General features: G+C 42.3%; 1 protein-coding gene across 1 annotated transcript; it reads left to right on the forward strand.

Annotated features, from left to right (window-relative positions):
* On the forward strand, positions 1 to 26,157 carry LOC113437979 (sodium/hydrogen exchanger 2-like). Its single transcript, XM_087940960.1, has 12 exons — positions 1 to 373; positions 1,510 to 1,973; positions 3,618 to 3,868; positions 5,814 to 6,031; positions 7,101 to 7,297; positions 10,926 to 11,015; positions 11,490 to 11,560; positions 12,757 to 12,921; positions 13,879 to 13,990; positions 16,479 to 16,613; positions 24,341 to 24,401; positions 24,672 to 26,157. The coding sequence occupies exons 1-12, from the start codon at positions 127 to 129 to the stop codon at positions 24,809 to 24,811; spliced, it is 2,151 nt and encodes a 716-aa protein (XP_087797086.1). The 5' UTR covers positions 1 to 126; the 3' UTR covers positions 24,812 to 26,157.
* The last annotated feature ends 1,507 nt before the right edge of the window (positions 26,158 to 27,664 follow it).

Below are 27,664 nucleotides of genomic sequence, written 5' to 3' on the forward strand. Positions count from 1 at the left end.
CAGCAGAGGGTACATTCAACTTGAACAGCCTACAGGGAAATATGCAAGCAGGAACATCTGTGCTGGGTGAGAAGATGCCAGCGTTGATTTTCCCTAGACAGATGGAACAACAGCAGGGGGAAGGAGATGGGATTCATCTTAAGTGAGGTGGTTGCTTCCAGATTCTGCCTTCTAGGATCTTTCGTCTTCTTCTCAATGCCAAGAACTGCCAGCTTCCAGAACATTACAGTGCTGGAGCCTCTGGGTGAAGTGAACTGGGAGACAAACTGGACAAACGAATCCAAAGATGCTGCAGGCTTCTTCGATTACCAGCATGTCCAGGTTCCCTTTGAGATCACGTTGTGGATCTTGTTGGCTTCCTTGGCCAAAATAGGTATGTTCCTGAAACTCAAAGAATGATTTCTAAACAGAGATTTGGGGACAGCCCAACTACAGGACAGGACAGTAACAACGATGACAAAAAGATCTTAAAATGGTACAAAACTCATTTAACATCTGCCTCGCTTAGCAATGGAGATTTGAGTTCAATTGTGGCTATATGTCAAGGACCCATCTGTATTTATTTAGGTGTTATTCCATTATGTGGATTAATAAGCTTATACAATTATTTTTTAAGACTGAAAGAAAAATATTGGTGAATCTTAAAGAGCTGGTGTACAGTTTGTGAAATTTGTGAGACTGAAATTTACAGTTCATGTAACATTTGTGAGAAATTTTCACTGATGCTGCCTTCTTCCGGAGTATCAAGTTGTATGTTCCAGGAAAAATATTATCACGTAGTAAGCTTCTGCAGTCAATGTACACAAAAATCACCATACATAACAAAAGTTTACGCACCTATGTAGGAAAGTATACAAGTATATATCTTTGCAAGAAGTCTTTGAGTTGTATTGCATTATTTATGTACAACGGTTTGCAGAGATATATTATGTTGTTCTACAATTGCTGCAAATCCATCAAGATTCTGTACTAATATGATGCAGGTGATGTAAGATCAATATTGTTTTCCATTCATTGGTTGTGTATTACATTAAAAACAACAACTTAGTATTGTTTGTGACAGTGGATTCTCAAAAGCTGTCTAGAAACAAAAACAGTCTGTTGCATTAAAAACCTTTTCTAAGTAATCCTGTTAAGCTGATTTGCGTAAGATGAGGGAAATCTAGAATTGCACAGAATTGTGCAACCTTGATTTCTACGCTTCCAAATTGTTTCTCAACCAATTTCAAAAATTTTAAGACTGAAAGTCTGTAGAGCTTCTCAGCCATCCATGTCATTTTTAAGACTGACCTAACGAATTTGGCTTTTCTTAGAAAAGAGCCCCAAATGCTTTGGAATGACCGCTGTGTTTTTTAAACCAGCTTTCTCCAACCAGGTCCTCTGAATGAATTCACACATAACTCAAGGAAAAATTGAATTTAGGACTCCCTAGTTTTCCACTCACTCTACAGTTGCTAAATTACATCCGAGTCTTGGATTCTCTCAATAATATCCTCTTATCTTTGTCAGGTTTCCATCTGTTTGAAAAGCTACCATCAGTTGTCCCTGAAAGCTGCCTATTGATCGTGGTTGGCCTTATCATGGGAGGCATTATCTTCGCCTTGAATGACAAGTCACCTCCTGTTATGGACAGTGATATCTTCTTCTTCTATCTCCTGCCCCCCATTGTCCTGGATGCAGGCTATTTCATGCCAAGTCGCCCGTTTTTTGAGAACATTGGTACCATCCTCTTGTATGCTGTGGTGGGAACAATCTGGAATGTCTTTGGCATTGGATTTTCTCTCTATGTGATATGTCAAGCAGATGTTTTCCAGCTGGGGGATATCTCTTTGCTTCATAACCTCTTATTCAGTAGCTTGATTGCTGCTGTTGACCCAGTTGCTGTTCTCTCAGTCTTTGAGGAGATCCATGTCAATGAAAAGCTTCATATTTTGGTATTTGGGGAATCTCTCCTCAACGATGCTGTGTCTGTTGTAAGTATTGAACGATTAGTGTTCAAGGCATATCGAAGTACTTATTTCAAAGGTTTCATTATATGTGTTGTGGCCCAACAATGGCCAGCAGAGCTGGCGGCAGACTCGGAGAGTGAGGAGGTTGGGGAGGTACATGGGCCAGTCCTGGAGTCTGGGGAAGGCTCTGAGGAGTGCTCTGCATCAGAGGCAGAAATGGGGCCAGAGCCATCTGAGAGTTATCAGCTGCCTTTGGAGTCAGGGATCAGTGGGGCAGAAGAACAGCTGGAGCTTGTTCCCGATGTGTGCATGCGCAGAGCTGCCAGGAGAAGGGAACAGTTAAGGAACAAGAGTGGACTTGCCAGTAAAGGCTCAGGTGGACAGTGAATGGCCCCTCCCATAATGAATAAAGAGTGGGGAGTGGGGTTTGCAGGAAACAATTTAGTTTGTTTAATTAGGGTGAAGATTTCTTCATGACTCCTTACCAAGTATTTTCTGGTACAGTGTTGGCTGTTGGTCTGGCAGCTCTCAAAGCGTGATAAAGGCCTGTGGTTGTCAATCACTCTTGAAAGACTGTTTGCTGGGACTTTGCTGGATGTGAATGAGACGGATTCACATAAGCCTAATAAAAAGGGGGTTTTGTTGGGAGGATGAGTCTGTTTAGTGATTTTGTGAAGCCTAGGTCAGAACAATATGATAACCTTTTCCTTAAATCAGCCCTTTACTTGCTGGCTGGGGAAACTTCTTGGAGTTGAAATCCACATGTCTAGAAGGTGCCCAGGTTCAGAAATCCTCCTTTACATGAAAAGAAGTGGATATTTATTTAGAAGTGGATGTTTATTTGACCTATCTCTTCTTCTCCTTCACATCTGTTCAGGCATGGATCTTCTGAAAGTGATCTTCTTGAATAAAAGTCAATGCATGTTGTCCAAGCCCAGATATTGTTTTCCCAATGGATCTGATAGAGAACTTTTGTGTTGTTGTTTTTTTTGCACCCTGGATGCACTCCACATTTGGAAATTCCCTCTTTATGTCATCACAGCTAGGGTATCTTCTAAATCTGAGGATGTCCTAATGACAGCAGATGCCACCTAAGGCGACTTCCTCTTTATGGTGGTTGGTACAGCCAGCCCTGAAAATACCTATCAGGAACAATATTTCAGCCCTGTGGTCATTCAGCTGAAGGGAAAATAATTGTTTTTAAAATTGTTTCATGGGTTGTGCAAATTTCTCAAGAGCTGTTTGTGCAGTTTGCTGCAAGTATTTTAGATCCAATTGTACTATGGAATGTATATGTATGCGATAGAGAGATTTAAATGAGGCTATAATTTCTCCAGTGGTCTATTATTTCTTTGGCTTCTCATACTTGCATTAGATCCCAGGATTCCTTTCATGGGACTTTCTCTGATTGGAAAGTGTGGGACTCCATAAAGATTTAGAAATACTTAATAAAAATAATGGCAAACGTACTTCCACTATTTTGCAACAATAGACTGTATGCAAAAAAATGGCCTAGAAAAATAAAAATCTCAAAAAGGCTTTTGATAATAAAGTAGAAAAAGAGGAATTTATTTCTTCAAGGAAGACAATTTTGGAGAAATCTGAAAGATGTATTCTGGCCTTTTAGTTTTCTTAGGTAAAACAGCATAATTTCTGTTTTCATTTTAGGTGCTGTACAGACTGTTCCGCTCCTTCTGTGAAATGCCAACCATCAGAACTGTAGATGTGTTTGTGGGTATCGGGAAGTTTTTTGTGGTTGGCGTCGGTGGGCTTTTGGTAGGCCTTCTCTACGCTGTGACTGCAGCCTTCACCACTCGCTTTACCAAAAATATCTTGGTGATAGAACCTCTTTTCGTCTTCCTCTACAGCTACTTATCCTATCTCACTGCAGAAATGTTCCATCTGTCTGGTATTGTGGCGTAAGTAAAATGGAAGCTTGGTCGCTTCCAAAATTCAGTATTGACCAGAATGAATCTTAGTGTCAGCATTCCAGAAAACCTCCACTCCAACAAATAACTCCGAGACAGACATTCTCTCCAAGATTCTTTTTTATTTGAATAGTAAACTGGCACGTTTGGGAAATCCCTAATCTGAAAGTTCTGGGTTTCCCTTCAATATGTAAAATATTACAAATCGACCCCCTGCACCCATCATTGCATCACATGCCCCAATCACCGTCCATCCCATCTTGAGATGTCCCCTCACCCAGGTGCAGAAATAACATGACCTTGACTTAGAAGAAGAATGCTATTATGAATAGAATGCTATTATGTCTAACCACATACACGCCAAGAAATTCCCCCCTCCCATTTTCCCAGGCTCAGTATAGAAGCGTCTGGTACTAATATGGCTTCCAAAGCTGACACTTAATTTGAAAATTTCAGCACCATCATGGTAGCCATTAAAGTCTGAGCATCAACACTTTTGGGGGAAAAAAGAGCCAAAAACTCTTTTAGGAAGTGATAATAATTCCTGTAGATAAAATGCAGTCCTCATCAAATTTTTAAAACTAGAAACACAGAACTCAGACCCGTGAGAACTTACTTTCAGTTTCCAGCTCTTCAGTTATATTTTGAACTTACCCACTCCCTTAAATTCTAGGGATATTCTCATGAGTTGGTCTTCATTCCTTCCCAAATTTTCTTCCCCTTACAAGAGAGTTGTTGATTTTTCCTTCTCAGGCTGCTTTAGAATATCCACTGCATTCCTTTCGCTGGTCTTCCAAACAGCCCCTGGTGACCGTACTTGCCAAATAGCATCTGTGAATAATTAAATATAAAACATTTCACTGAAAAAAGGAGAATAAATGGCAGTCTAGACTGAAGACTTGTGATAATGCCAGAAGAAGGTGGCCAAGTCATGTTCTTTATTATTCTACGGCAATGTTTCTCAGTTTTGACAACTTTAAAATGTACGGACTTAAACTCCCAGAATTCCTCAGACAGTATGCTTTAAGTTCTTTTGGCTGGGGAATTCTGGGTGTTGGAGTCCATACATCTTCAAAGAAAAAACAAGAAAGCCCAGTTGCCTCCTGAAAAAGGACCTATTTTCAAGCCCTATTTGTCCTTGATTTTATTATCCTGTACTGTCTGCCAGATGGTAATAGTTAAAAAAAAAGGAGGGGTGCCCAGGATGAGGTGGATCTTTGAGAATGGTTTGAACTTTCTTAAGGCAGCGGGAGCTATAAAGCTCTTCCAAAGAGGGGAGAGGGCAACCCATGATCTTCTGGGCAATGACATTAACCCTCTGGAGTGCTGTCCTATCTGCCACTGTGCAATTGGCAGACCATACAGAGGTGCAGTAAGTTAAGATACTCTCCACGGTGCAGCGGTAGAAGGTCACGAGCAGTTTTTCATTCAGTTGTTGTTTTCTGAGAAGTCTCTGCTGGACCCTTTTGACCAGTGATGAAATGTGAGCACCCCAGGTCAGGTCCTCTTTTATGGTAACACCCAGAAACTTAAAACTGGCCACTTGCTCCACTCAGTCTCTATCAACAATTGAATATCAGAAGAAAGTTCCTAGAGTAGAAGTGATAGATTCTTCCTTGCATTGAGAATCCTATGAAATAACGGAGATTGCTGGGATCTTGTCAGATTTTGTACACTTATATGTTGAAATTTTTTGGGGGGGATGCCTGTCCCATGGCCCAACATTTCCCAGTCACAAAAAGTTCAAACACCCAAGTTGCCTCCAATCCCTGTTTTGTCTTTTTACATTATTGCAAGCTGAGGAGCAACTACCTTTGGAAGTTGAGCAGTTTTATTTGGTTCAACTTTTCATTTGCCCATCCTGTTCTGATAAGATGGTTATGCCCCAGTCAACTGGAAAAGGACTATACTAAATTGCTTTTCTCTCCCTCCTTAGAATCATATCTTGTGCCTTGGGCATGAAGCGTTATGTGGAAGCCAACATCTCCCTCAAGTCCCACACAACGATTAAATACTTCATGAAGATGTGGAGCAGTGTGAGTGACACCCTCATCTTCATCTTCCTTGGCGTCTCCACTGTTGGCGACAATCACGAGTGGAACTGGTCCTACATTTGCTTCACCCTCATTTTCTGTCTCTTTTGGAGAGCACTGGGTAAGGAGGAGGGAAAATAACCTGCTTCGAGGATGGGCAACATTTCCTGGGGGTGGGAGAGAGAGAGAGAGAGAGAGAGAGGGAGAGAGAGAGAGAGAGAGAGAGAGAGAGAGGGAGAGAGAGAGAGAGAGAGAGAGAGAGAGAGAGAGAGAGAGAGAGAGAGAGAGAGATTTGCATTGAGGTAGCATGCCAAGAGGGTGTGGAGAGGCAACGCAGCGGTGCCAGGAAGAAGAACTGATTTGGTCTACGATTAAATTGAATTAACATCAAGTTTCAATTCAATGTAATATGGTACTCCTCGTGGGTTTAATCCTCCCCCCCCCTCCCAGTGGTGTTTGAAGTTACAAATTGGCAGCAACATTGAGTAGAGCTCCAAGTACAGCTTTGGGAGGTGGTGTATGTGTGTGTCCAATAGCAATAGCACTTAGACTTATACACTGCTTTATAGTGCTTTGCAGCCCTCTCTAAGCAGTGTCCAGAGTCAGCCTCTTGCCCCCAACAATCTGGCTCCTCATTTGACCCACCTCGGAAGGATGGAAGGCTGAGTCAACCTTGAGCCTGGTAGGATTCAATCTGCCAAATTGCAGGCAGCCAGCAGTCAGCAGAAGTAGTCTGCAGTACTGCCCTCTAAACCCTGCGCCACCGAGGCTCTTTGCTGGCAAGGAAGGACTATGGAGCAATTGAGAGATTGTGGTTTTAGCAAGAAAGGGATAGACCTGGGAAAATAGGTAAGAAGTTAAAATGCAGGTATCAGTAAATACATACATACATACATACATACATACATACATACATACATACACACACACACACACGGTCCTTTATTTTTCCTTGGTTTTCCTTCTTAAATACATAGTCCCTTTATTATATTTTTCTGGTATAATACCCAACAGAAATATTTCTGGTTTTAAATCTTGCAGTTCTAATTGTCTTGGGATCCATTAAGGTTTTACACCTTAATGCAAACCGAGTTTGTGGCAACTCTTACAGGAGTATGATGGTCTTAGCAGGCAATCCTTGGTTTTTCTACCCTTTTTTAAAACCGATTGCCTTCCTTCATCTCTTTTAGGTGTCCTGGTCCTGACATTCCTCATCAACAGGTTACACATCAATGCTGTTACACGCAAGGACCAGTTCATTATTGCATATGGCGGCCTTCGAGGGGCCATCTGTTTCTCCCTGGTGGTATTGCTCCCTGATTTCCAGAGGAAGAAGCTCTTCATTGCAGCAACCACAGTCGTTATCCTCTTTACTGTCTTTGTACAGGTACTCAAGCAAATTTTGGGTCTGATGAGCAGGATTCTCTTACCCATTGGTGCGCCCGCACACACACACACACACACACACACACACACACACACAGAGAAATATTAGCTCTTATGTTTATTTTTTACCAATAGCCTGAGATTACAGTTCTGATATAAATGGGCCAGCAGCCATATTCCTTGGAAATTCTGAGATAGCTTAAGTCTCCAGATATGGGGAAAGTACCGTATTGTAGAAGACTATGCCAGGTGCAAAAGATCATGAGTAGACATTAAGCTGCAGCTCAAGATTTATTGCTCAATTTATTGCTCAATGGAATTTATGAGGGCTTTGACTTAGACCATTTGTGGCAACATAATGACTCTAAGCTGATGACATGCTTAACTCCGCCCCCAGCTCCATCTGCTCTTCTCATACAGGTTATGATATATCATTTCTCAGAGAGGTTAATGAAGTATGTATGCACAATCAGTAGCCAGTGAAATGGTTTTTTTTAAACAAAGAAAGTTGGGTCAACATGCAACTTGCAAAATGTTTGAGTAAAACCCCCACCATTCCTAGCCAGCCATTAAGAGAGAAGCAACATAGGAAAAGAGATAGAATTGCAAATTAAGACTGGACAGCATTCGCAGGGGGATGACTGATGTTCCCCCTTGTTAAAACCTTCATATTGCTTCACAATAGTCACCCCAATTTAAATAAAAAAACATAATAATTGTGAAATGTGAAAATATGAAATTTGGGGAAGTGAAATAGCGAACCATGATTACTGGAATAGGGTAATTCTTGGGTAATTTCTTTCCATTAGCGAATTGCCTCATAGGCTGCAAGTCACAGATTCAGCAATATGTGCAATCTTTTTATATAAAATGTAATGGGAATATATTGATCTATAGCACTGTTTCTCAACGTTGGCCATTTGAAGAGGTGTGGACTTCAACTCCCAGAATTCCCCAGTTGACTGGGGAATTCTGGAAGCTGAAGTTCACTGGTTGTTAGAGGGCCAAGGTTGGGAAATACTGACCTTCAGGGTTCAGATGGAAGGAGGGGTTTTGCTAGCCATGTTTTGGATTTGCATGTATGTGTATACAAACGATAATTGCATCACGTACAGCTAAATGGGAAGCTAGGTAGCTGCCGTGCAAAGTTTTGACCCTCAGCATTATATTTATGCTGTATATTATTTCTTGAAGCAACGGGGACTGCAATAGTGTCCTCTGAAAATACCAGTGGAGGGAGGCTTCACCCAAGGACTTTCTGTAGAAACTGGCCTACTGTAAGGGAAGGAGTGGCAGAACCTGGAGGCAGAATTAAAAGTGGAATCAACCTAGAATCTTTACATAGTCACAAGCAATAGCAATAGCACTTAGACTTATATACCACTTCACAGTGCTTTACAGCCCTCTCTAAGCACTTTTACAGAGTCAGCCTCTTGCCCCCAGCAATCTGGGTTCTTATTTTACTGACCTTGTAGGGATGGAAGGCTGAGTCAACTTTGAGTCTGGTGAGATTCGAACTGCCAAATTGCAGTCAGCCAGTAGTCAGCAGAAGTAGCCTGCAGTAGTACTACTGTATTCCAACCACTTCTCTACTTTGGCTGTTTGTAAATATGGCAATAGAAATAGCACTTAAGAGTTATATGCCGCTTCACAGTGCTTTCACAGCCCTCTCTCAAGTGGTTACAGAGCCAGCTTATTGCCCCCAACAATCTCATTTTACCCACCTCAGAAGGATGGAAGGCTGAGTCAATCTTGAGCCTGGTGAGATGCCAAATTGCAGGTAGCCGGCAGTCAGCAGAAGTAGCCTGCAGTAACTTTGTCATTGTAAGTTTGAATGGTCACTCCACACAAGCAAAGTACCAGCAAAGGAGGGGAAAAGAAACTCCAGAGACGTTCCTGAGACAGGAAATCTAGTCCTGCCAAGAATGTAATAAGGGTTAATGGAGAGGCAGTTTCTGTAAGCAACACCAGAATGTTTCCTTCCTGCCTTCCTTACAGGATTAGGCCAGTAATTTCTTCTAACAGCCGGTTCTCTGAACTGCTTAGAATGTTAACAACCAGTTCTAGCAAAATACAGTGCGCAACTGTAGAATCCCACCCCTGGACATAATGAGCTAATGTTCTCCCAACAGATCCAATGGTAACAGCCAACTGATATGTCACTTGCTGGGAAGGCAAGCATTCAGCATGTTTTCCCATTTTTTAAAGATTACCTTTATATTCTGGCCAATGCAGTGTGAGCACTAAAATTGCCTTAAACAGAAGGTTTGTGGTTTTCTCTGTGATCGGCCTCAAGTAATATAAAAATATGGGAAGCATTTCATGACTTTTTAAAAAAAGATTCTTAGGAAAATAGGGGCTGAGAATTTATTGAGAGGATTTTTGTGACATCTACTGCCACCTTGTGGTAGGTTTAATTTGTGACACAAAAAGTTGGGTCTCTAAAGCTTGCTAAAAGGTCAAACACATCTGGAGAAGACATTTTGCACCTGGAATAGAAGTCCGGTAGGACTTCAGCACTCCATGTTGGATAATTTGTTCCCCATATGTTTATTATCCTTGAGCTCTTCTCTAGTTTTCTATGCTAGTATCTAGTTTGAACATCCTTACCCAATGTTAATTGGGTTCTCTCCAGATGGATAAACCCACTTCTGGAATTTCCCAGTCAGACTGATCATTGCTTCAAATTATGCAGACTGAACATACTTGGAAGATGCTAAAGGGGAGGGAAAGCTGCTCTGGAGGAGTCAGCAACAATGATGGATCTCCAGATATGACTTCTAACCAGCATCATTCATGTATGGCTGTTGGATATACGGAAGTTCAGTAATATCAAGAGTTTGTCACTGTTATGACAAAACCCTAATAACTAAATATCTATGGTGATTCTCAGTCATTCAGGTCCTGGTTGTGATCTGGATGACTGAGAATCTCAATAGAGATTTAGTGATACCTAATAATTAAAGGGCAAACTAAAAGAGATGTTACAGACACTCTATAATACCACTCTATAAAGCAAATTAAATTATAAAGTAAGACCATGCCTAGAGTACTGCATCCAGTTTTGGTTGCCACGGTGTAAAAAAAGATGTTGAGACTTTAGAAAGAGTGCAGAGAAGAGCAACCAAGATGATTAGGGTACTGGAGGCTGAAACATATGATGAATGGTTGCAGGAACTGGGCATGGCTAGTCTAGTGAAGAGAAGAATTGGGTGAGACATGATAGCAAGTCTTCCAATATTTGAGGGGCTGCCACAGAGAGGAAGAAGGGTGTCAAGCTATTTTCCTAAGTACCTGAAGGCCAGACAAGGAATTAGGGATGGAAACTGAACAAGGAGAGACTCAACCTGGAAATAAGGAGAAACTTTTTGACAGTGAGAACAATCAACCAATGGAACAGGAGTTGCCTTCAGAAGTTGTGGGAGTTTCATCCCTGGAAGCTTTTAAGAAAAGACTAGACTGCCATCTGTCAGAAATGATGTGGGGTCTCCTGGTTGGGTGAAGGGTTTGGACTGGTATATAACTTGTATCTTTCCATAATGTCCAGCCTTGTGATTTATATGATGATTGAACTAATGTTTGAATTGTATCTATGCATTCGTCCTTCTGTTTTTTCTCTTACGTTGCAGGGGATGACCATTCGTCCTCTTGTTGACTGGCTCCATGTCACTCGAAAACAAGAAAGTGGCCCCACCATGGGAGAACAAATTCATATCCGGGTAAGTTCACAGCTGGACATGGGATGATTGTCTAGGATTATTCAAAATGTTATTTCTAAATCTGAAGCAGCTCAGAAAGAGAATGACACGGTAGACCTAGATGTTTGTCCTCATGTTTTGAGGGTGTCTATTGTTGAATGTTTCTTGTATGTCAGAAATTATATGAGTATCAATGGCTTGTCAAAAGACTTCACTCCTCAGAGTTTCCACAAAATCCTGCTCTTTGATACAAATTTCAAGAGGAAATTCTCTTTCATCCAAGTGAGCATGAGAGATATGGGAGAATTTTTCCTGTGGCTTACTCACTCCCACACACCGACTGAGATGCGCAAGGAGCCGTGTGAAGCCTTCTGCCACCCAACGTGTTTCTGTTGTCGTCTTGAGGCTTCAGATGCCTGGAGTTCATCCTTTATGCCTCAACAACAATACAAACATGTAAATCAAAATCCTCCTTTTCTCTCTCTCTGTGTTCAGTTCCTGGATCATTTGTTGGCTGGTATTGAAGATATATCAGGACACTGGGGACAGTATTATTGGAAAGACAAGTAAGGATTTGTTAAAACATACAAGTCTCTGCGTGTATAAAGGGGGGGGGGAGGAGCTTGTACATTTGATTTCCTGACTGTATAAAGTTCTCTTGAGGGATGACTTAGCTTTATCCATCCTTGTGTTACAAAGCAGATTATTATTTTACAATAATAAAGAGAGCTGTTTCCTTCTTTCCTGCCTTCCTGTCTTCCTCTTCCCCTTTCTCCCATCTTCACTCTCTGATCCCTCTCTTCCAAAATATCACTGGGTTTTTCCTTCCTTCCTTCCTTCCTTCCTTCCTTCCTTCCTTCCTTCCTTCCTTCCTTCCTTCCTTCCTTCCTTCTTTCCCTCCCCCCTCCCCCTTCCTTTCTTTCTCTTTCTCCCACGTTCACTCTCCGTTCTTTCTCTCCCTTTTCCCCTTTTCTTCCTTTCCCCCCCTCTTTCTCTTTCCCTTTCTCCCACCTTCACTCTGCATTCCCTCCCTCCCTCAACCAAGCAGGACTAAACTGGGAACTCAGAGAGACACTATTTAATGTATAAAATGATCTGTGTAACATACAACACTCCTGTCAAAGAATGGATAAAGAAAGGGACTAATGGGATAAATAACCATGACATCAGAGGGCTAACTAATGAGAAAGAGTCTTCTATTTAACCTCTGTGCATAGAACGTTCTCTGCTTCTGGATCCCCCAAAGTATTTTAGCAGCCACAAATCTCATCCTTTAGCCAGTTTGTTCTATTTTCATGAGGCTTGAAAGTTTTCCTTGGGGGTATTTCTGAGCCAATCTAAGGGTGGGAGCTGGGTGATAGAAGGGCTACAGTTGAAATTGGCTTTCCTTCATCAGCCCAACTTGTATTTCATACCAAGGCAGAGATGTACAGTCAAACCTCCTTGGTTTTGGACTTTTCATAAATGGCTGCCAAATTTGAGATTTTTATTGCAATACAATATTACTGAATGTACGAAAGTGACCATGTTAATGATTCTTTATGAATTAAGTTAAACAAAAGCTTTTCTCTGGTCCAACAATTTCCTTGTCCTGATCACAGCCACTCAAATGGCAAGCAAGTCACATGTTTTCCCCCAAGTTTTCCTAAAGTAGTTTGAGTACACCAAGCGTGTTGCTCTTCTTAAATGGGTGATGTTAAAGTCTTTCCTTTTCTGTCTGTTTCTGACTTTGGTTTTCTTTCCCGTTTTTCTTTCTGGACAGATTAGAATATTTCAACAGCAAACACTTGCAGAAATATTTGCTCCGGGAATATAAGCAACCCAAATCCAGCATTGTCCTCCTGCACGAGAAATTGGAGAGGAAGCGTGCCATTGAGTTAGCTGAAGCAGGCCAGCTCTCATGGAGGCCATCTCATAAAGCATTGCTGTGAGTCTTTCCTTTCCTCAGTAGACACAGTGAAATTGCCTTTTCCTTTTTGCTACATACACACTCACATCCCCCCACACCGCCCCACACACAGAGATTTATTTGGGTCTCTCCATTCTTGGGTCTTGAGATATTCAGAGGGATAGAATCAAGATCATGTGAAGTGTTAATACCACTTTATAATGCCTTGGTAAGGCCACACTTGGAATACTGCATCCAGTTTTGGTTGCCACGATGTAAAAAAGATGTTGACACTCTGGAAAGAGTGCAGAGAAGAGCAACAAAGAGGATTAGGGGGCTGGAGGCTAAAACATATGAAGAACGGTTGCTGGAACTGGATATGTCTAGTTTGATGAAAAGAAGGACTAGGGGAGACATGATAGTAGTGTTCCAGTATCTAAGGGGCTGCCACAAAGAAGAGGGAGTCAAGCTATTCTCCAAAGCACCAGAAGGCAGGACAAGAAGCAACAGATGGAAACTAACCAAGGAGAGAAGCAACCTAGAACTAAAGAGGAATTTTTTGACAGGTAGAACAATTAATCAGTGGAACAATTTGCCTCCAGAAGTTGTGAATGCTCCAACACTGGAAGTTTTAAAAAAGATGTTGGATAACTATTTGTCTAAAGTAGTGTAGGGTTTCTTGCCTAAGCAGGGGGTTGGACTAGAAGATCTCCAAGGTCCCTTCCAACTCTGTTTATTCTATTCTTATGTATAAGTTGGTCTAACTGACCCAAAGCCACCCAAAGAATTTTGGGTGATTGAAGGTTGACTTGAGCTGGCATTCTTTAAAGTCTAATCCAGCACCTTAAACTGCAATTGCTCATTCCATCTGTTTTGATTAGATACAGTAGAGTGTCAAGCTTTGATACCCTTGGAATTCAAAACCTGCCGGTCCATTGACTTATAAATGAATGTTAACCCTTTTCTGTAATGGCGGATTCCCCCCACCCTTTCTAGCAAAAAGGACAATCCTATCACCATAAGGGATGACACCGAGAGTCTCAGTCAAGACGAAGTGAATGACATCCAGAAGATATTGGAGAAGAACTTGTACAAAGCAAGGAGGATGGTGAGATCTTTCTCCAAGGGGAATATTTTCCAGGAAGGGAGGGGAAAAAAACCAATGAAAGCTCTGAAGGATTTTCATCTAAGCTGGAGACTTGGTGCTGTGGGGTCCTTGGTGTTTTCTGAGCTTGGTTGTTTTCATTACCCAACTAGATAATATTGTTTGTGCTAGAAACCTCACTTCTTCCTAGCACTGATGATGTTACCTGGTTGGGTGATGAAACATCTGCAAGAAGCAACCAAGCTCAGAGAGCATCAAGGACCCCACAGTTGTCGTCGTCCTCCTCCTCCTCCTCCTCCTCCTCCTCCTCCTCCTCCTCCACCTCCTCCTCCTCCTCCTCCTCCTCCTCCTCCTCTTCCTCTTTCCCCTACCTTTCCCTCTATCAGCACTGATGATGTTACCTAGTTGGCTAATGAAACATCTGCAAGAAACAACCAAGCTCATAGAGCATCAAGGACCCCACAGTTGTCTTCCTCCTCTTCCTCCTCCTCTTCCTCTTCTTCCTCCTCCTCCTCTTCTCTACAAACCCCTGTCCCTTCTAGCACTGATGATGTTACCTAGTTGGGTAATGAAACATCTGCAACAAACAACCAAGCTCAGAGAGCATCAAGGAACCCACAGTTCTCCTCCTCCTCCTCCTCCTCCTCCTCCTCCTCCTCCTCCTCCTCCTCCTCCTCCTCCTCCTCCTCCTCCTCCTCCTCTTCCTTCCCCTACCTTTCCCTCTATCAGCACTGATGATGTTACCCAGTTGGGTAATGAAACATCTGCAAAAAACAACCAAGCTCATAGAGCATCAAGGACCCCACAGTTCTCTCCTCCTCCTCCTCCTCCTCCTCCCCCTCCCCCTCCTCCTCCTCCTCCTCCTCCTCTTCCTCCTCCTCCTCCTCCTTCCCCTACCTTTCCCTCTATCAGCACTGATGATGTTACCCAGTTGGGTAATGGAACATCTGCAAGAAACAACCAAGTTGTCATCTTATCCCCCCAAAAACTTCTCCCTGTTCCAGCACTGATGATATCACCTAGTTGGGTAATGAAATGTCTGGAAGAAACAGCCAAGCTCAGATCCCTCTTCACTGAAGTCATATGATTGCTAGAGTCACCTTCACTGCTACAGCTGCCATTGGAAAGCAATGTGGCCAAGTGAAGTTGCACTTTACAATGGTGTTAATTAGCAATGGGAATTCCAGTTCCAACAATTGCTACCTTACCTCTATAAGCACCACAGCAGTGAGAATGTCTTACAGGGCCTTTGTAAGGCCCCTCAATTAAACACAAAGTTTTTCTGGATTATTTTAAACAGCTGAACTCTCACAAGGCCCCGAAGAATGTTGGTGTTGCTGCCTAAAATATGGAAATGCTGACATTCTTGTTCTCAAACTTTACAGCATTCCAAATGACAATGTTAAAATCTTTTAAAAATCTAGCCATTCTCTATTATTCTGAATTAAAATCCTCAAATTACAAACTACGTGCAATACCCACCTGGACTGCTTGTATTTATTGGATCTCAGGATTGGGGAACCATTGAATTAGAGGAAAGCAGCCCTAATATCCACAAAGTTCTTTGCAGACAACTTACAGTCAGTAGATGAGTTAGTTCCATTGGACAGAAGAAAGGAAGGAAGGAAGGAAGGAAGGAAGAAAAAGAAAGAAAGAGATTCGCTGTCCATGGTATTCTCAGAAATCTTCCCCGGTATCAAAATTGAAAAGCATTCAATACTTCTATCCTGCTTTTTCAAAGTCCAGAGGTAGAATAACTCATGCGTAATGCAAAAATGAATGTTAAGCAATTTTCAAAGGTAGAACATGATATTCTGATACTTATTTATTAACAATTTGTCTAAGGGAGCACTAAGAGTATCTTACCTTTCAATGGGCAATCCTTTCTCTAGCAATTCACATTCTCCTCGACTTCAAATCAATGCCAACAGGACTCTATCCCTACTGTGTTTTTAAAAAATCAGAAAACTGGGTAATCTAGCTGACTGCACAGTGTGTGTGTGTGTGTGTGTGTGTGTGTATGTGTAGAGATATATAATGGGGAGGGGGGCAAAACATTGCTACCATTTTCTGCCATCTCGCAACAATAAAATCAGCCCCAAATCAATTCCCAGCAATTTAAAAAGTATAAAACACTTTGGAAAAGGGTGGTAGGAAAATAGTATCTCCTTTTGCAGGAGAAGGACATTTTTCCAAAATGGTAGGCAGATTTGGAGTAAATATTACACATCTACTCAAAAGGAAGATGACCCTGAATTCAAAATGTTCCCACTTTGCACACCAGGAAGACTAAATGACCAAGACAGACAGACAGACAGACAGACAGACAGACAGACAGACAGAAAGAAAGAAACAAGGAAAGAAAGAAAGAAAAGAGAAAGAAAGGGAGAGAAAAGAGAGAGAGAGAGAGAGGGAGAGGAAAGAATGAATGAAGGAAGGAAGGAAGGAAGGAAGATTATTGATGTTGGTTTGTTTACATTGCCATGACCAGGTGTCTGCCTATAATCGATACACACTTCCTTGGGAAGAAGAACCAGTGGAGCAAGTCAAAGAAATCGTCATCCTCAGGCACAAAAGTTTGCAAAACTGCCTGGAGAGAAGTGCCTCGGATTATCTCAGCAAGGAGGTACAATGGCTTTGTGGGAAGAAATATCCCTCTGGTTCAGTTCCTAGCTGGGAGAAAGACACTGGGAACATGGAGGCTGATTGGAAAGAGGGTTTAATGATTTGTGGTTCTGGGCAGCTGACAAAAATGGAATTGAGAGTGGTGGGGTTTTATACCTTCTTTGGGTTTTGTATCTGAGCTTCCTGTTCCTGTGCAAGAACATGTCCTTCAATATTCTGTTGGCTGTTGTCAGATTCCTATAGGGTCATGTAAGGGTTATGTAGAGGTCATAGCTGGCTCTTTAGGCAAAAGAGGAAATGGAAATCCTAGGTGTTTGAGCTAATTTTGTCAAATTTTTGTTTGTTGCTTATCTGAGTTTCTGTCTTGACCTGGTCTTTCTGAACAGATTACCAAGTCTGCATTTCTAAAACCTGACCTCCTCAGTTTCTGCTTGGGGCAGGGAAACCGGGGTGTGTGTGTAGTTTCTGAATAGGCTGGCCCAATCTTTCTTAATAGGCACAAAATATCTGCTGGGAGCTATTAAGAAAGACCTGGGAGCTGCTTTCTGTTTCCAAGAGCACGTTTCTCCATTTCTTCATTAGGGAAATATCATGTTCTGCCTTTTTAATATTTCCCAAAATATTTCATTCTTCTAGGAGTTTGGCTGCTGACTTTCTATACCTGTTAGATTGTGGAGGTAGATTCAGATTATGGTCAGGTAACTCAGCATTTACTGTGGGATAAACTTTCCAAGCTTCCTAACTCTCAGTTTTCACACATTATCAGAATTTGCTTTAGAGCCTGTTTCAACAGAGAAGACAACTTTAGTGATATTCTCTTGGGCAGAGTATGCTCCTCTTGCACATATTTATGATATGCTAGCTAAAGAGGGTGCGCAAATGTTCTGCTTTTCTAGTATGATAATCTCCCCAGTGATTTGTGGCTACCCTACTTGCCACATCTCCATCAACTTACATCAGCCCATCCCACCCGATCAGGCAGGGAAAGTATATTATTGCAGGCCACATCTGTTAAAGAATTCCAAACTGGTGGGATCTAGAAAGAGATATCTATGGAGATTCTCAGTCCTCCAGGCCATGGTTGTCCCAAAGGTGCTTTTTCAAGAGGCAACTGGACTTTATTGTTTTTCTTTGAAGACGTTTCACTTCTCATCCAAGAAGCTTCTTCAGCTCTGACTGGATGATGGGGAATGGAAGGATTTATATTCTTTGCAGATAGCTGGTCATTTGCATGGTTTTTGCAGAGTCGTTGAGACCACTTGGAGGTCTGTCTGTGTCATCAGGGTCACCTGAGTGGTGCATTTATGTTCTTCAGCTGAGCCGAAAAAGCTGGAAGAGTGCCTTCTCTGCCATTGTCCTACCCTGTGGAATATCAATCGCCCTGAAATGAGATGGACCCACCATTTTCCTTGCCTTCCAGAAAGGGTTAAAACATGGGCCTACAGCCTTGACCAAGCAGCCCTAAGGAACATGGGGCTATCTGGTGCCTTGGGAGCCTTTTAACCAGTTTTAACAATGTTTAAAGGGATGCGGTGGCTCAGTGGCTAAGACGTTGAGCTTTTGATCAGAAAGGTTTGCAGTTCAGCGGTTCAAACCCTTAGCGCCACGTAATGGAGTGAGCCAACCTAGCAGTTCAAAAGCATGTTAAAAATGCAAGTAGAAAAATAGGGACCCCTTTGGTGGGAAGGTAACAGCGTTCCATGAGCTTTCAGCGATTAGTCCTGCTGGCCACATGACCACGGAGACGTCCTTTGGACAGCTTTGGCTTTGTAATGGAGATGAGCACACCGCCCCCTAGAGCCGGGAAAACTAGCACGTATGTGCTTTACTTTACCTTTATGACTTGGTAGTATGGAAGAGATTTAAGCTGAGCAAGGCAGTTCCAGGCTGTTTCATTTCAAAGTCTATCTTTTATTTGGCCACAAGATGGAGCCAATATAATTACATTTACAAGAGAAAAAGAAGCCGGGAGGGAGGGAGGAATGAGAGGCAGAGAGAAACATAATTTGAAAAATTGGAAAGACATGTTAAATGTGAATTTATCAGTTAACCTTCTGGATGGGAAGGGCATAGGGCACTTAAGGTGGGAAGAGAGACAGAAATCATCGGCTGAAAACAGTAAATATTAAATGATAACTCAACAATAAAATTAGCGCTTGGGTAATCCCTCCACGGTCCTAAACGATGAGGAAGTATTTTCTCTGCTCAGGGATGCCCTTTGCTCAAGCTGCAAGGATCTTTTATTAACTTTTATTTTTCAATGCCATCTGAGTAAAAGAAATCTAATTACTAGCTTTGCAACAGGCAAGGATTCAACTATGGGCCATTAAAAAATAATACCATAACCTGATCAAATCTGGTCATCATTTTTCTCAGTTTTGAGCAAAAAATAGAAAAACTTGGAGTTTTGCTTTTTTGTGATAAGGAAGAAAGAAAAGACAAGTGGTTTTTTTCCTAATGTGACTTATTCGATGGAAATTTGATCAGTTCAGTTCATCTTTGGCACGCCAGATAATCTCAGTGACGACAGAGCTAATTTAGAGTTAATGCAAGTTTAATCAAACATACATGGATTGGCCAGGTGTCCCGATGTCTGATGAGCTCCCAGGCTTTCCCTGGGAAGAAAAACCACAAATGAGGCCATTGCTAGGAACATGAAATATGATCAGAGCTCTTGTTATATTTGAAGGACTTTTCTATGGAGATTCTCGGTCGTCCAAGTCATAGTTGTCCCAAAGGTGCTTTTTCAAGAGGCAACGGAAGTTTCTTTGTTTTTCCTTGATGACGTGTCACTTCTCATCCAAGAAGCTTCTTCAGTTCTAACTTCTTGGATGAGGAAACTTGGGAAGAAGAAGAAACTGAAGAAGCTTCTTGGATGAGAAGTGACACGTCTTCAAGGAAAAACAAAGAAAGTTCTGTTGCCTCTTGAAAAAGCACTTTGGGGACACTTCTCTCTTAATATCCATCTACTGAACCCTTGTTAAGCTGTTTGTGTAAATTAAGGGTTACAACAGCGCACAGCATTTTGGGGTGAAAAGTGTATCCAAATCTAAAAGGGGAAGTAAATATGCAATTTATAATGAAATAATCTAACAACATAAACTTTTATGATCACTTGAGATTCTCTCCCATTTTTAGTTGCTGTTTCTTTCTTTTTTTTAAAGTTGTGATCCTACCGCTGATCAGATTGGAGAGATTGTTAGAAAGTTTCTTTTTTTCAAGCTTCCCAGTAGAAAACTTCCAAACAGGGATTTGTCCACCCATTTTGCACAATGCCCCAATCCTCCCCTACCCCCATGCATTACCAGCTGTGGGACAGACTGGTTGATGGTGTGTCGTGAAGTCATCGTCAATTCTTAATAATCACATAGATAGATTTCGTCTATGATGATCTGTCTCCAAATTATTCCTCCTGTCGTAGTCTTATCCTTGCTGCTCATCCTCTTCTCTTTCCTTCCACTTTTTTCCAGGATTAGAGCCTTTTCCAGAGATCTGGGTCTTTACGCAATGTGTCCAAAATATGATAATTTGAACATGGTCATGTGTGCCTCAAGTGAGAAATCTGAGTTGATTTGTTTGATGATCCATTGGTTCCTTTCCTTTCCTTTCCTTTCCTTTCCTTTCCTTTCCTTTCCTTTCCTTTCCTTTCCTTTCCTTTCCTTTCCTCTCCTTTCCTCTCCTTTCCTTTCCTCCTTTCCTTTCCTCTTCCTTTCCTTTCCTCCTTTCTTCCTTTCCTCCTTTCCTTTCCTTTCTTCCTTTCCTTTTCTCCTTTCCTTTCCTTTCCTTTCCTTTCCTTTCCTTTCCTTTCCTTTCCTCTCCTCCTTTCTTCCTTTCCTCCTTTCCTCTCCTCCTTACTTCCTTTCCTTTCCTCCTTTTTTCCTTTCCTTTCCTTTCCTTTCCTTTCCTTTCCTTTCCTTTCCTTTCCTTTCCTTTCCTTGGGAGGGAGGAAAAAGAAAGGAAAGGAAAGGAAAGAAAAGAAAGATTCGCTGTCTATGGTATTGTCAGAAGTCTTCTCCAATATCAAAATTGAAAAGCAATCGATACTTCTATCCTGCTTCTTCAAAGTCAGGGGTAGAATAACCTATAAGTTATGCAAAAGGGAATGTTGATTCAATTTTCATAGGTAGAATGTGATTTCCAACACTTATTTGGCGCTAAAAATATCCTACCTTTCAATGAGCAATCCTTTCTCTAGCAATTCACAATCTCTTGACTTCAAATCAATGCCAACAGATTTCTGTCCAGGCTTTGGGTTTTTTTTTAAATCAGAAAACTGGGTAATTTAGCCAACTGCAGTGTGTGTGTATGTGTGTGTAGAGAGATATAATGCGGGGGAAAAACATTACTACCATATTCCACTATCTAGCAACAATAAAATCAGCCACAAATCAATTCCCAGCAATTTATAAAACACTTTGGAAAAAGGTGGTAGGGAAATGGGATCTCCTTTTGCAGGACAAGAACACTTTTCTGAAGTGGTCGGCAGATTTTGAGTAAATATTACACATTTACTCAAAGGGAAGATGACCCCGAATTTAAAATGTTCCCACTTTGCCCGCCAGGAAATCTAGATGACAAAAGAATTCATCTGCCTCTTTTATTGTATCATATGCTCAGTGAGTCTACGCCAATTCTGTAAAAATCCATTACAAAGATAAATTACTTGGGGGTAAAACTTCTGTCTTTGTGGTAAGGACAGAAGTGGAGCTGGAGTCAGCTTGTCGTGTTACTTGTGAGCTTCTGGTTCATGCCTTGTTCTTTTCTCTTTTGACAAGGATGTAAGGGAGGGAAAAGTATATGGAAGTCTTTTCTGTTTTATCTGATTAAGCACAGGTTTTCATGGTTGGAGCCCTCTAATTTTGAAAGGATCAGCAACACTGAGAAAGGGAGAAAGCTATTACCTTGTAGCCTTACTCCTGACTCGGCTGTGCTGTTGCAGATGCTCTTTCCTGTGAGCAATCCTGTGCTCACACACATTTGGCACAGGCTCCTCAGGAACCTCCTCATTGCTGCTGCCAGCCCCCACAATCTCTGAAGGTAGCAGTCCACTCCCTAATGGTCCTGGCCCCTCATCTGAGTCCTCCTCAGCCATCCACACCTGCTGCCGGCTAACCACAACAAACACAGACTTAAAAGCACACCTGCCCACATCCATACACGTTTAAGAAAGTGGTACTCTTCTTTCAGAATTTGGTTTTGGTTCTGAGGCCAAAAAAACTCAGGTAAACTCAATTTCTTTTCCAAACCAGTGTCAGTGGACAAAGAGCAGTTCAAGTGAAGAAAGCACATTGCAACATAAATGTCACACTTGGCGTGTTCTCAAAACCAAGGGAAACATAACAAAACACCCCTTTCAATGTCCTTGTTGACCTTTTCACCATCAAAGGCTATGAAATGTTATTACCTGGAGGCATCTGCTGCTTAGGAACAATTTACCTCAGTCTGTGTGTGCGTGTTTGCTGCCTTTGGCTGCCCTTCTCAGGAGCCATTCAACTTCTTTACAATGGCGAAACCTGTTGTCCACTTTGAAGCGATACAGAATCAAACCAAGGGAAAGAACACAGGTTCTTTTGTTACAAGGAGGAAAAAAGGAACAAAGCAACACGGAAAACTGGGCTGGGAGGTAATCCAAAGTTAATTGGTGGCCTGGATCGCGAGGAGTCTAGTTGCCAGACTGAAGGTCCATCAGACAACAGCTTTCAGTTTTGGAAATGCTACAGGCATCTTAAAGCATTCAGCCTGCTAACAGGAGTTCTTAACAGGAGTTCTTGACGAAGGACAAAGTATTCATTTGCATGAGCCTATCTACCTAACAAGCCTGTCTTTTAACAACTTGGTCCAAAGCCAAACATTACCTTCTCATAAACGGGCCAAGTTTCTGTTCTCTGTACAATTGTCAGATATTCTGCTTTCCAGACTAGATTGGGCGGTTATAATCAGGGGTGGGATTCTACCAGTTTGCACCTATTCACTAGAACCAGTTGTTAACATTCTAAGCAGTTCGGAGAACCGGTTGTTAGAAGAAATTACTGGCCTAATCCTGTAACGAAAGCAGGAAGGAAACATTCTGGTGTTGCTGAGAGAAACTGCCTCTCCGTTAACCCTTATTACACTCTTGGCAGGACTAGACTTCCTGTCTCAGGAACTTCTCTGGAGTTTTTTTCCCCTCCTTTGCTAGTACTCTGCTTGTGTGGAGTGACCATTCAGAGTGACAACAGCACTGAAAAAAGTGACTTATGACCATTTTTCACACTTACGGCTGTTGCAGCATTCCCACAGTCATGAGAGGCCAGGCGAGAAGATGTGTGCCTCAATGTGAGTGATATTGAGTTGGCTATGCCCAGCCAATAGCATGACCACCAAGCCACGTCCATCCAGTCACTTGACCACCAAGCCACACCCACCAACTAAGCCATGCCCACAGAACTGGTTGTTAAACAATTTGAATCCCACCCCTGGTTATAACCAAGGTAGATTGGATTTTGTTTGTATTATTAAAACAAACACACCTGCAGTATAAACACAGTTATCCCCTGCCCCAGCCTAAGTTGAGGCACAAAATAACCCAGCTGAAATTACGTTAGGGTCAGTATGCAAAGACCCAGCTCCTTCAAGAAGTCAGTGAAAAGAAGGAATGGAAGGAAAGAGAAAAAGAGGATTATAAGCTGCATGGTGGATGGATTGGATTACAGTGTTGATCGGTGAAGTACTCAAAACCCTAAAGGCCAAGTTGGGGAGAAGATCCTGGAGAAGATCTATCTACATGGTCATTATAGGTTGACACTGACTCGATCACATATAGGTTTTAGGCCAGTGGTGGTTAACCCTTTTGGGCTCCTGTGCCAAAAATTGTGTGCGTGCTTGCACACTCATGTACCAGCACCCAGAAGGCAATGTGCCCCCCACCCCCTGCGCATGTGCGGGCAATCCCTCCCTCACCCCCTTACCTGAACTACACCTCCCAGTTGATTTTTGGCTTGTTTTAGGCCTTTTTCAGCCTCCCAGAGGCTTAATGAAAGCCTCTGCAGCCTCTGCAGCCTCTGCAGCCTGAAAAATAGGTCCGTTTCACCACTTCCGGTATTTCCGGAAACGGGCCTATTTTTCGGGCTGCAGAGGCTTTCCTACTCCAATAGTAAAGATCTATCAGACTGGATTTTAAGAACATATGGTGATCCTTGAACTTAATTGATGAAGTTATTACTCAGTCAGAAACCTTCCAGGCTTTGAATCTGATGCATGCACTCTATTAGATGAGCTACAAATCTCCAAAATGCCCCACTTCCCAATAGCCAGTTCTAGTTCTCTAGGCTGCAATGATTTCTAAGTGATTAATGATTCCGCTAGGGGGACAGGATGGCTCAGGGGCTATGATGCTGAGCTTGTCGATCAGAAAGGTCGGCAGTTCGGCGGTTCGAATCCCTAGCACTGCGTAACGGAATGAGCTCCTGTTACTTGTCCCAGCTTCTGCCAACCTAGCAGTTCGAGAGCATGTAAAAAATGCCAGTAGAAAAATAGGGACCACTTTGGTGGGAAAGTCACAGCGTTCTGTGCACCTTTGCCATTTAGTCATGCTGGCCACATGACCACGGAGACGTCTTCGGACAGTGCTGGCTCTTTGGCTTTGTAACGGAGATCAGCACCGCCCCCTAGAGCCAGGAACAGCTAGCACAGGTGCACGAGGAGAACCTTTACCTTTAACGATGCCACTGAATCATTTCTTCATTGTAGGAAGAGGACTCATCAACTGAGGAAACAGATCCCAAATTCAAGATGCACAGGTCCCTCACTGGTAAGTTGGTATACCTCATTGTCATTCTCACTTGACTTTTAAAGAATGGGGAATATATCCAATGGTCATCAATGCTGTCTTTGCTTCTTCTTCTTTTTTTTAATGGCCCAAGAATTGCTTGTTGGGGTGGGGAGACAGAAACCCAGGCAATGCTTTTTACTGGACAGAGGTGCTGAAATCCTGCTTTACTTTTTTTTTTTTTACTCATGTTTTTTCACTAATACTAGCACAACTTTCTTACTGGATGCTTCTCTTTTCTTCTTTCTACAGTCAAACCTTCCAGAAAAGTATCGTTACTGAACTTGAGTCGCTCAAAGTCAACTGGTTTTATTTCACATGGGTGGTCAGCTGCAATGGACCACCATGTGGAAGGAGAAACTGACCAACCAGTGATTTCTAAGGAGAAGTAGCACACAGTTGTATAATTTTCTTTTCATTCATTCTAATTGATCCCTTCCCTTCCTTTCTCTCCCCTTCATGTTCAAGGTAGTTGAAGAAACTTTGTTTTCCACAAAGAAAGTTCAGTATGTGTGAAAATTGCTTTGCAGTCAACTTAAACCCAATTGTTGTCTAGGAGAAATGGCTGATCTTGGAGGGATTGGAAGCAGAGTACATTTCCAGTGTAGGGTTATCCAAGAACCTGCATGTGCTAGATCAATAATTACATTTTGCTTAAGTGATTGTAAACAGGAAGCATGCTTTAGAGAATTGTTTCTCAACTGTGGCAATTTGAAGGTGTGTGGCATTCAACTCCCAGAATTCCCCAGCCTGCCATGATCTTTTTGGCACACTCTATACAATGAACATCCCCAACGAGCATTGTGCTATTCAAAGGATTTACTTTTCTTGACATAATATAGTGGGTTAGATTTCAACTTTCTTGATGCTGAATGTTAATTATCTTAAGACATTCCTCCTTCTATGTTCATTGTGCCTCTTTGCAACTAAACAGGTCTCTTGTTGAAGCACATTATGTCTTTCATCATCTGCGTCCAGTTTTGATCACTACGCTATAAAAAAGATGTTGAAACTCTAGAAAGAGTGCGGAGAAGAGCAACCAAGATGATTAGGGGACTGGAGGCTAAAACATACAATTAATGGTTGCAGGAACTGGGCATGGCTGGTCTAGGGAAGAGAAGGACCAGGGGAGACAGGATAGCGGTCTTCCAATATTTGAGGGGCTGCCACAGACAGTAGTGGATCAAGCTATTTTCCAAGGCACCTGAAAGCCAGACAAGGAATAATGGATGGAAACTGAACAAGGAGAGATTCAATCTGGAAATAAGGAGGGATTTTCTAACAGTGAGAACAATCAACTCATGGAACAGAAGTTGCCTTCGGAAGTTGTGTGGGATTCATCACTGGAAGCTTTCAAGAAGAGACCAGACAGCCATTTGTCAGAAATGGTATAGGATCTCCTACTGGGGGGGTGGGGTTGGACTAGATGACCCACAAGGTCTCTTCCAACTCTGTTGATCTGTAAAATCTGTAAATCTGTAGATCTTTCTCCTTCAAGGGAAGCCAGCCCAGGTAAATGTTATGATGCATCAGAATGTAGTCTGTAGTTGCAGGAGGGAGGTGCTCTTTCCGATAAACAATGGGAAAGTGGGCCTGGGAATGTCTGGTAGGCAGAAAGAGGACAAAGATAACTTCCTTATCAGTTAATAGGGGATATCTATAATTATGCTGATAGTTGCTTTAGTCTGGCAAGATTCTGTCTACGGGTGAACAACAATAAAATACTATTCAGAAGTAACTCTGCATGTCCTTCTTGGTTCCTTAGGCCTAGCATATGCCTATAATTCAAAAATGTTTGCTCAAGTGCCTTTTTTGTGTGGATATAACTCACCTAGGTGAGAAGCAGAACAAGAACTTTCAAATGCAATGGAAATGTGTAGGCTGTACAAAGCACGCCAAAAATTACTCTTCCATCAGGAGTGAAGTGATGCGGTTTGCATAGCTGCTTTGTACCATCTCAACATGAAAAGCTTGGCAAAAGAGATAAATCCATTCAACTTTTTCAAACACAAATGCAAGAACGCATAAGTGGAATGTGATTTGTAACACAAAACAAGTTTGTTAAACAATGCAGAAGTAAAACGCTTTCAAGCTAAAAACCAAGAAAGCACCTTTGGAACAAACATGACCTGGATGATTGAGAATCTCCATAGATATGGACCAAAATAAATGGTAGTGGGAACATTTTTTAAAAAAGAAACGTTTGTGTCATGCCAAATAGCAAGCAGAAACTACAAAGACATTTGTAAACGTGGGTATTAAAATGTAGACAAATGTTGGTTTGTTGTTTCTTGATATACCGTTTCTCTGAAAATAAGACCTATCCCAAAAATAAGCCCTACGTGTGTGCCTAACATAAGCCCTACCACCAAAATAAATCCTACTTAAGAGCCTGCACAGCTACCCACCTGTTCATTCCGTCTTGATGCTCAGCGTGCCTGGGCCACGAGGTGAAGCATGGTGGTGATGGAGCTGCCCCACATGCCCTGCACAGACTTACCTCAGGGCCCCCGCAGCCAGGTCATCCATGTTCTGACACCTGCCTTGCAGCAGCAGCACCATTACCCATGTGGAGTAGGAGCCCATGGGGCTGCCAGCCCATTTCTTCTGCTTGTTCACAGCCATAATGAAGCAGGAGGCTGAGCGGTGTGTTGGTGCCTCAGCCATGAGGCATACGTTGGGGCGTAGATAGCCTGGCTGCAAAGACCTGATGTAAGCCGCTGTAAGATGCATGGGGAAGCTCCCATCTCCTTGCCTCATGGCTACAGCACCAACGCATTGTTTAGCCTCCTCTCTGTTGTGGCCATGAGCAAGTAGAAGAAGTGGATTGGTGGCCATGCAGGGTCCTGCTGGATGGGGCTTCTGGTGCCATGGCCATAATGCGAGGCAGATATCTGGGCATGGGTGGTCTGGCTGTGGGGGGGCCTGAGATAAGCTGGCATAGGGCACCTGGGACAGCTCCATCCCCTCCTGCCTCATAATGGCAGTGCTGGTATACTGTGTGGCCTCCTGTCTTGACGTGAGCAAGCAGAAAAAAGTGGGCTTCCTATGTAGAAGTAGTAGAATTCTTTTATTGGCCAAGTGTGATTGGACACCCAAGGAATTTGTCTTGGTGCAAATGCTCCCAGTGTGCATAAAAGAAAAGATACATTCATCAAGAGTCAAGAATCATCAGGTACAACACTTAATGATAGTCATAGGGTACAATAAGCAATCAAATCATACTAGGAAACAGTCAATATAAA

Source organism: Pseudonaja textilis, chromosome 12, assembly GCF_049901715.1.
Source record: "Pseudonaja textilis isolate UNSWEBS1 chromosome 12, rPseTex1.2, whole genome shotgun sequence".
Taxonomy (NCBI): domain Eukaryota; kingdom Metazoa; phylum Chordata; class Lepidosauria; order Squamata; family Elapidae; genus Pseudonaja; species Pseudonaja textilis.

What these genes read in the sequence shown, in the direction of transcription:
- LOC113437979 (XM_087940960.1), top strand. Translation starts at nt 127, where the DNA reads ATGGGATTCATCTTAAGTGAGGTGGTTGCTTCCAGATTCTGCCTTCTA. An exon ending in CATCTGTCTGGTATTGTGGC is followed by an intron (nt 3,869 to 5,813) that starts GTAAGTAAAATG and finishes CTCCCTCCTTAG; the next exon opens with AATCATATCTTGTGCCTTGG. An exon ending in TGTACAAAGCAAGGAGGATG is followed by an intron (nt 13,991 to 16,478) that starts GTGAGATCTTTC and finishes TGCCATGACCAG; the next exon opens with GTGTCTGCCTATAATCGATA.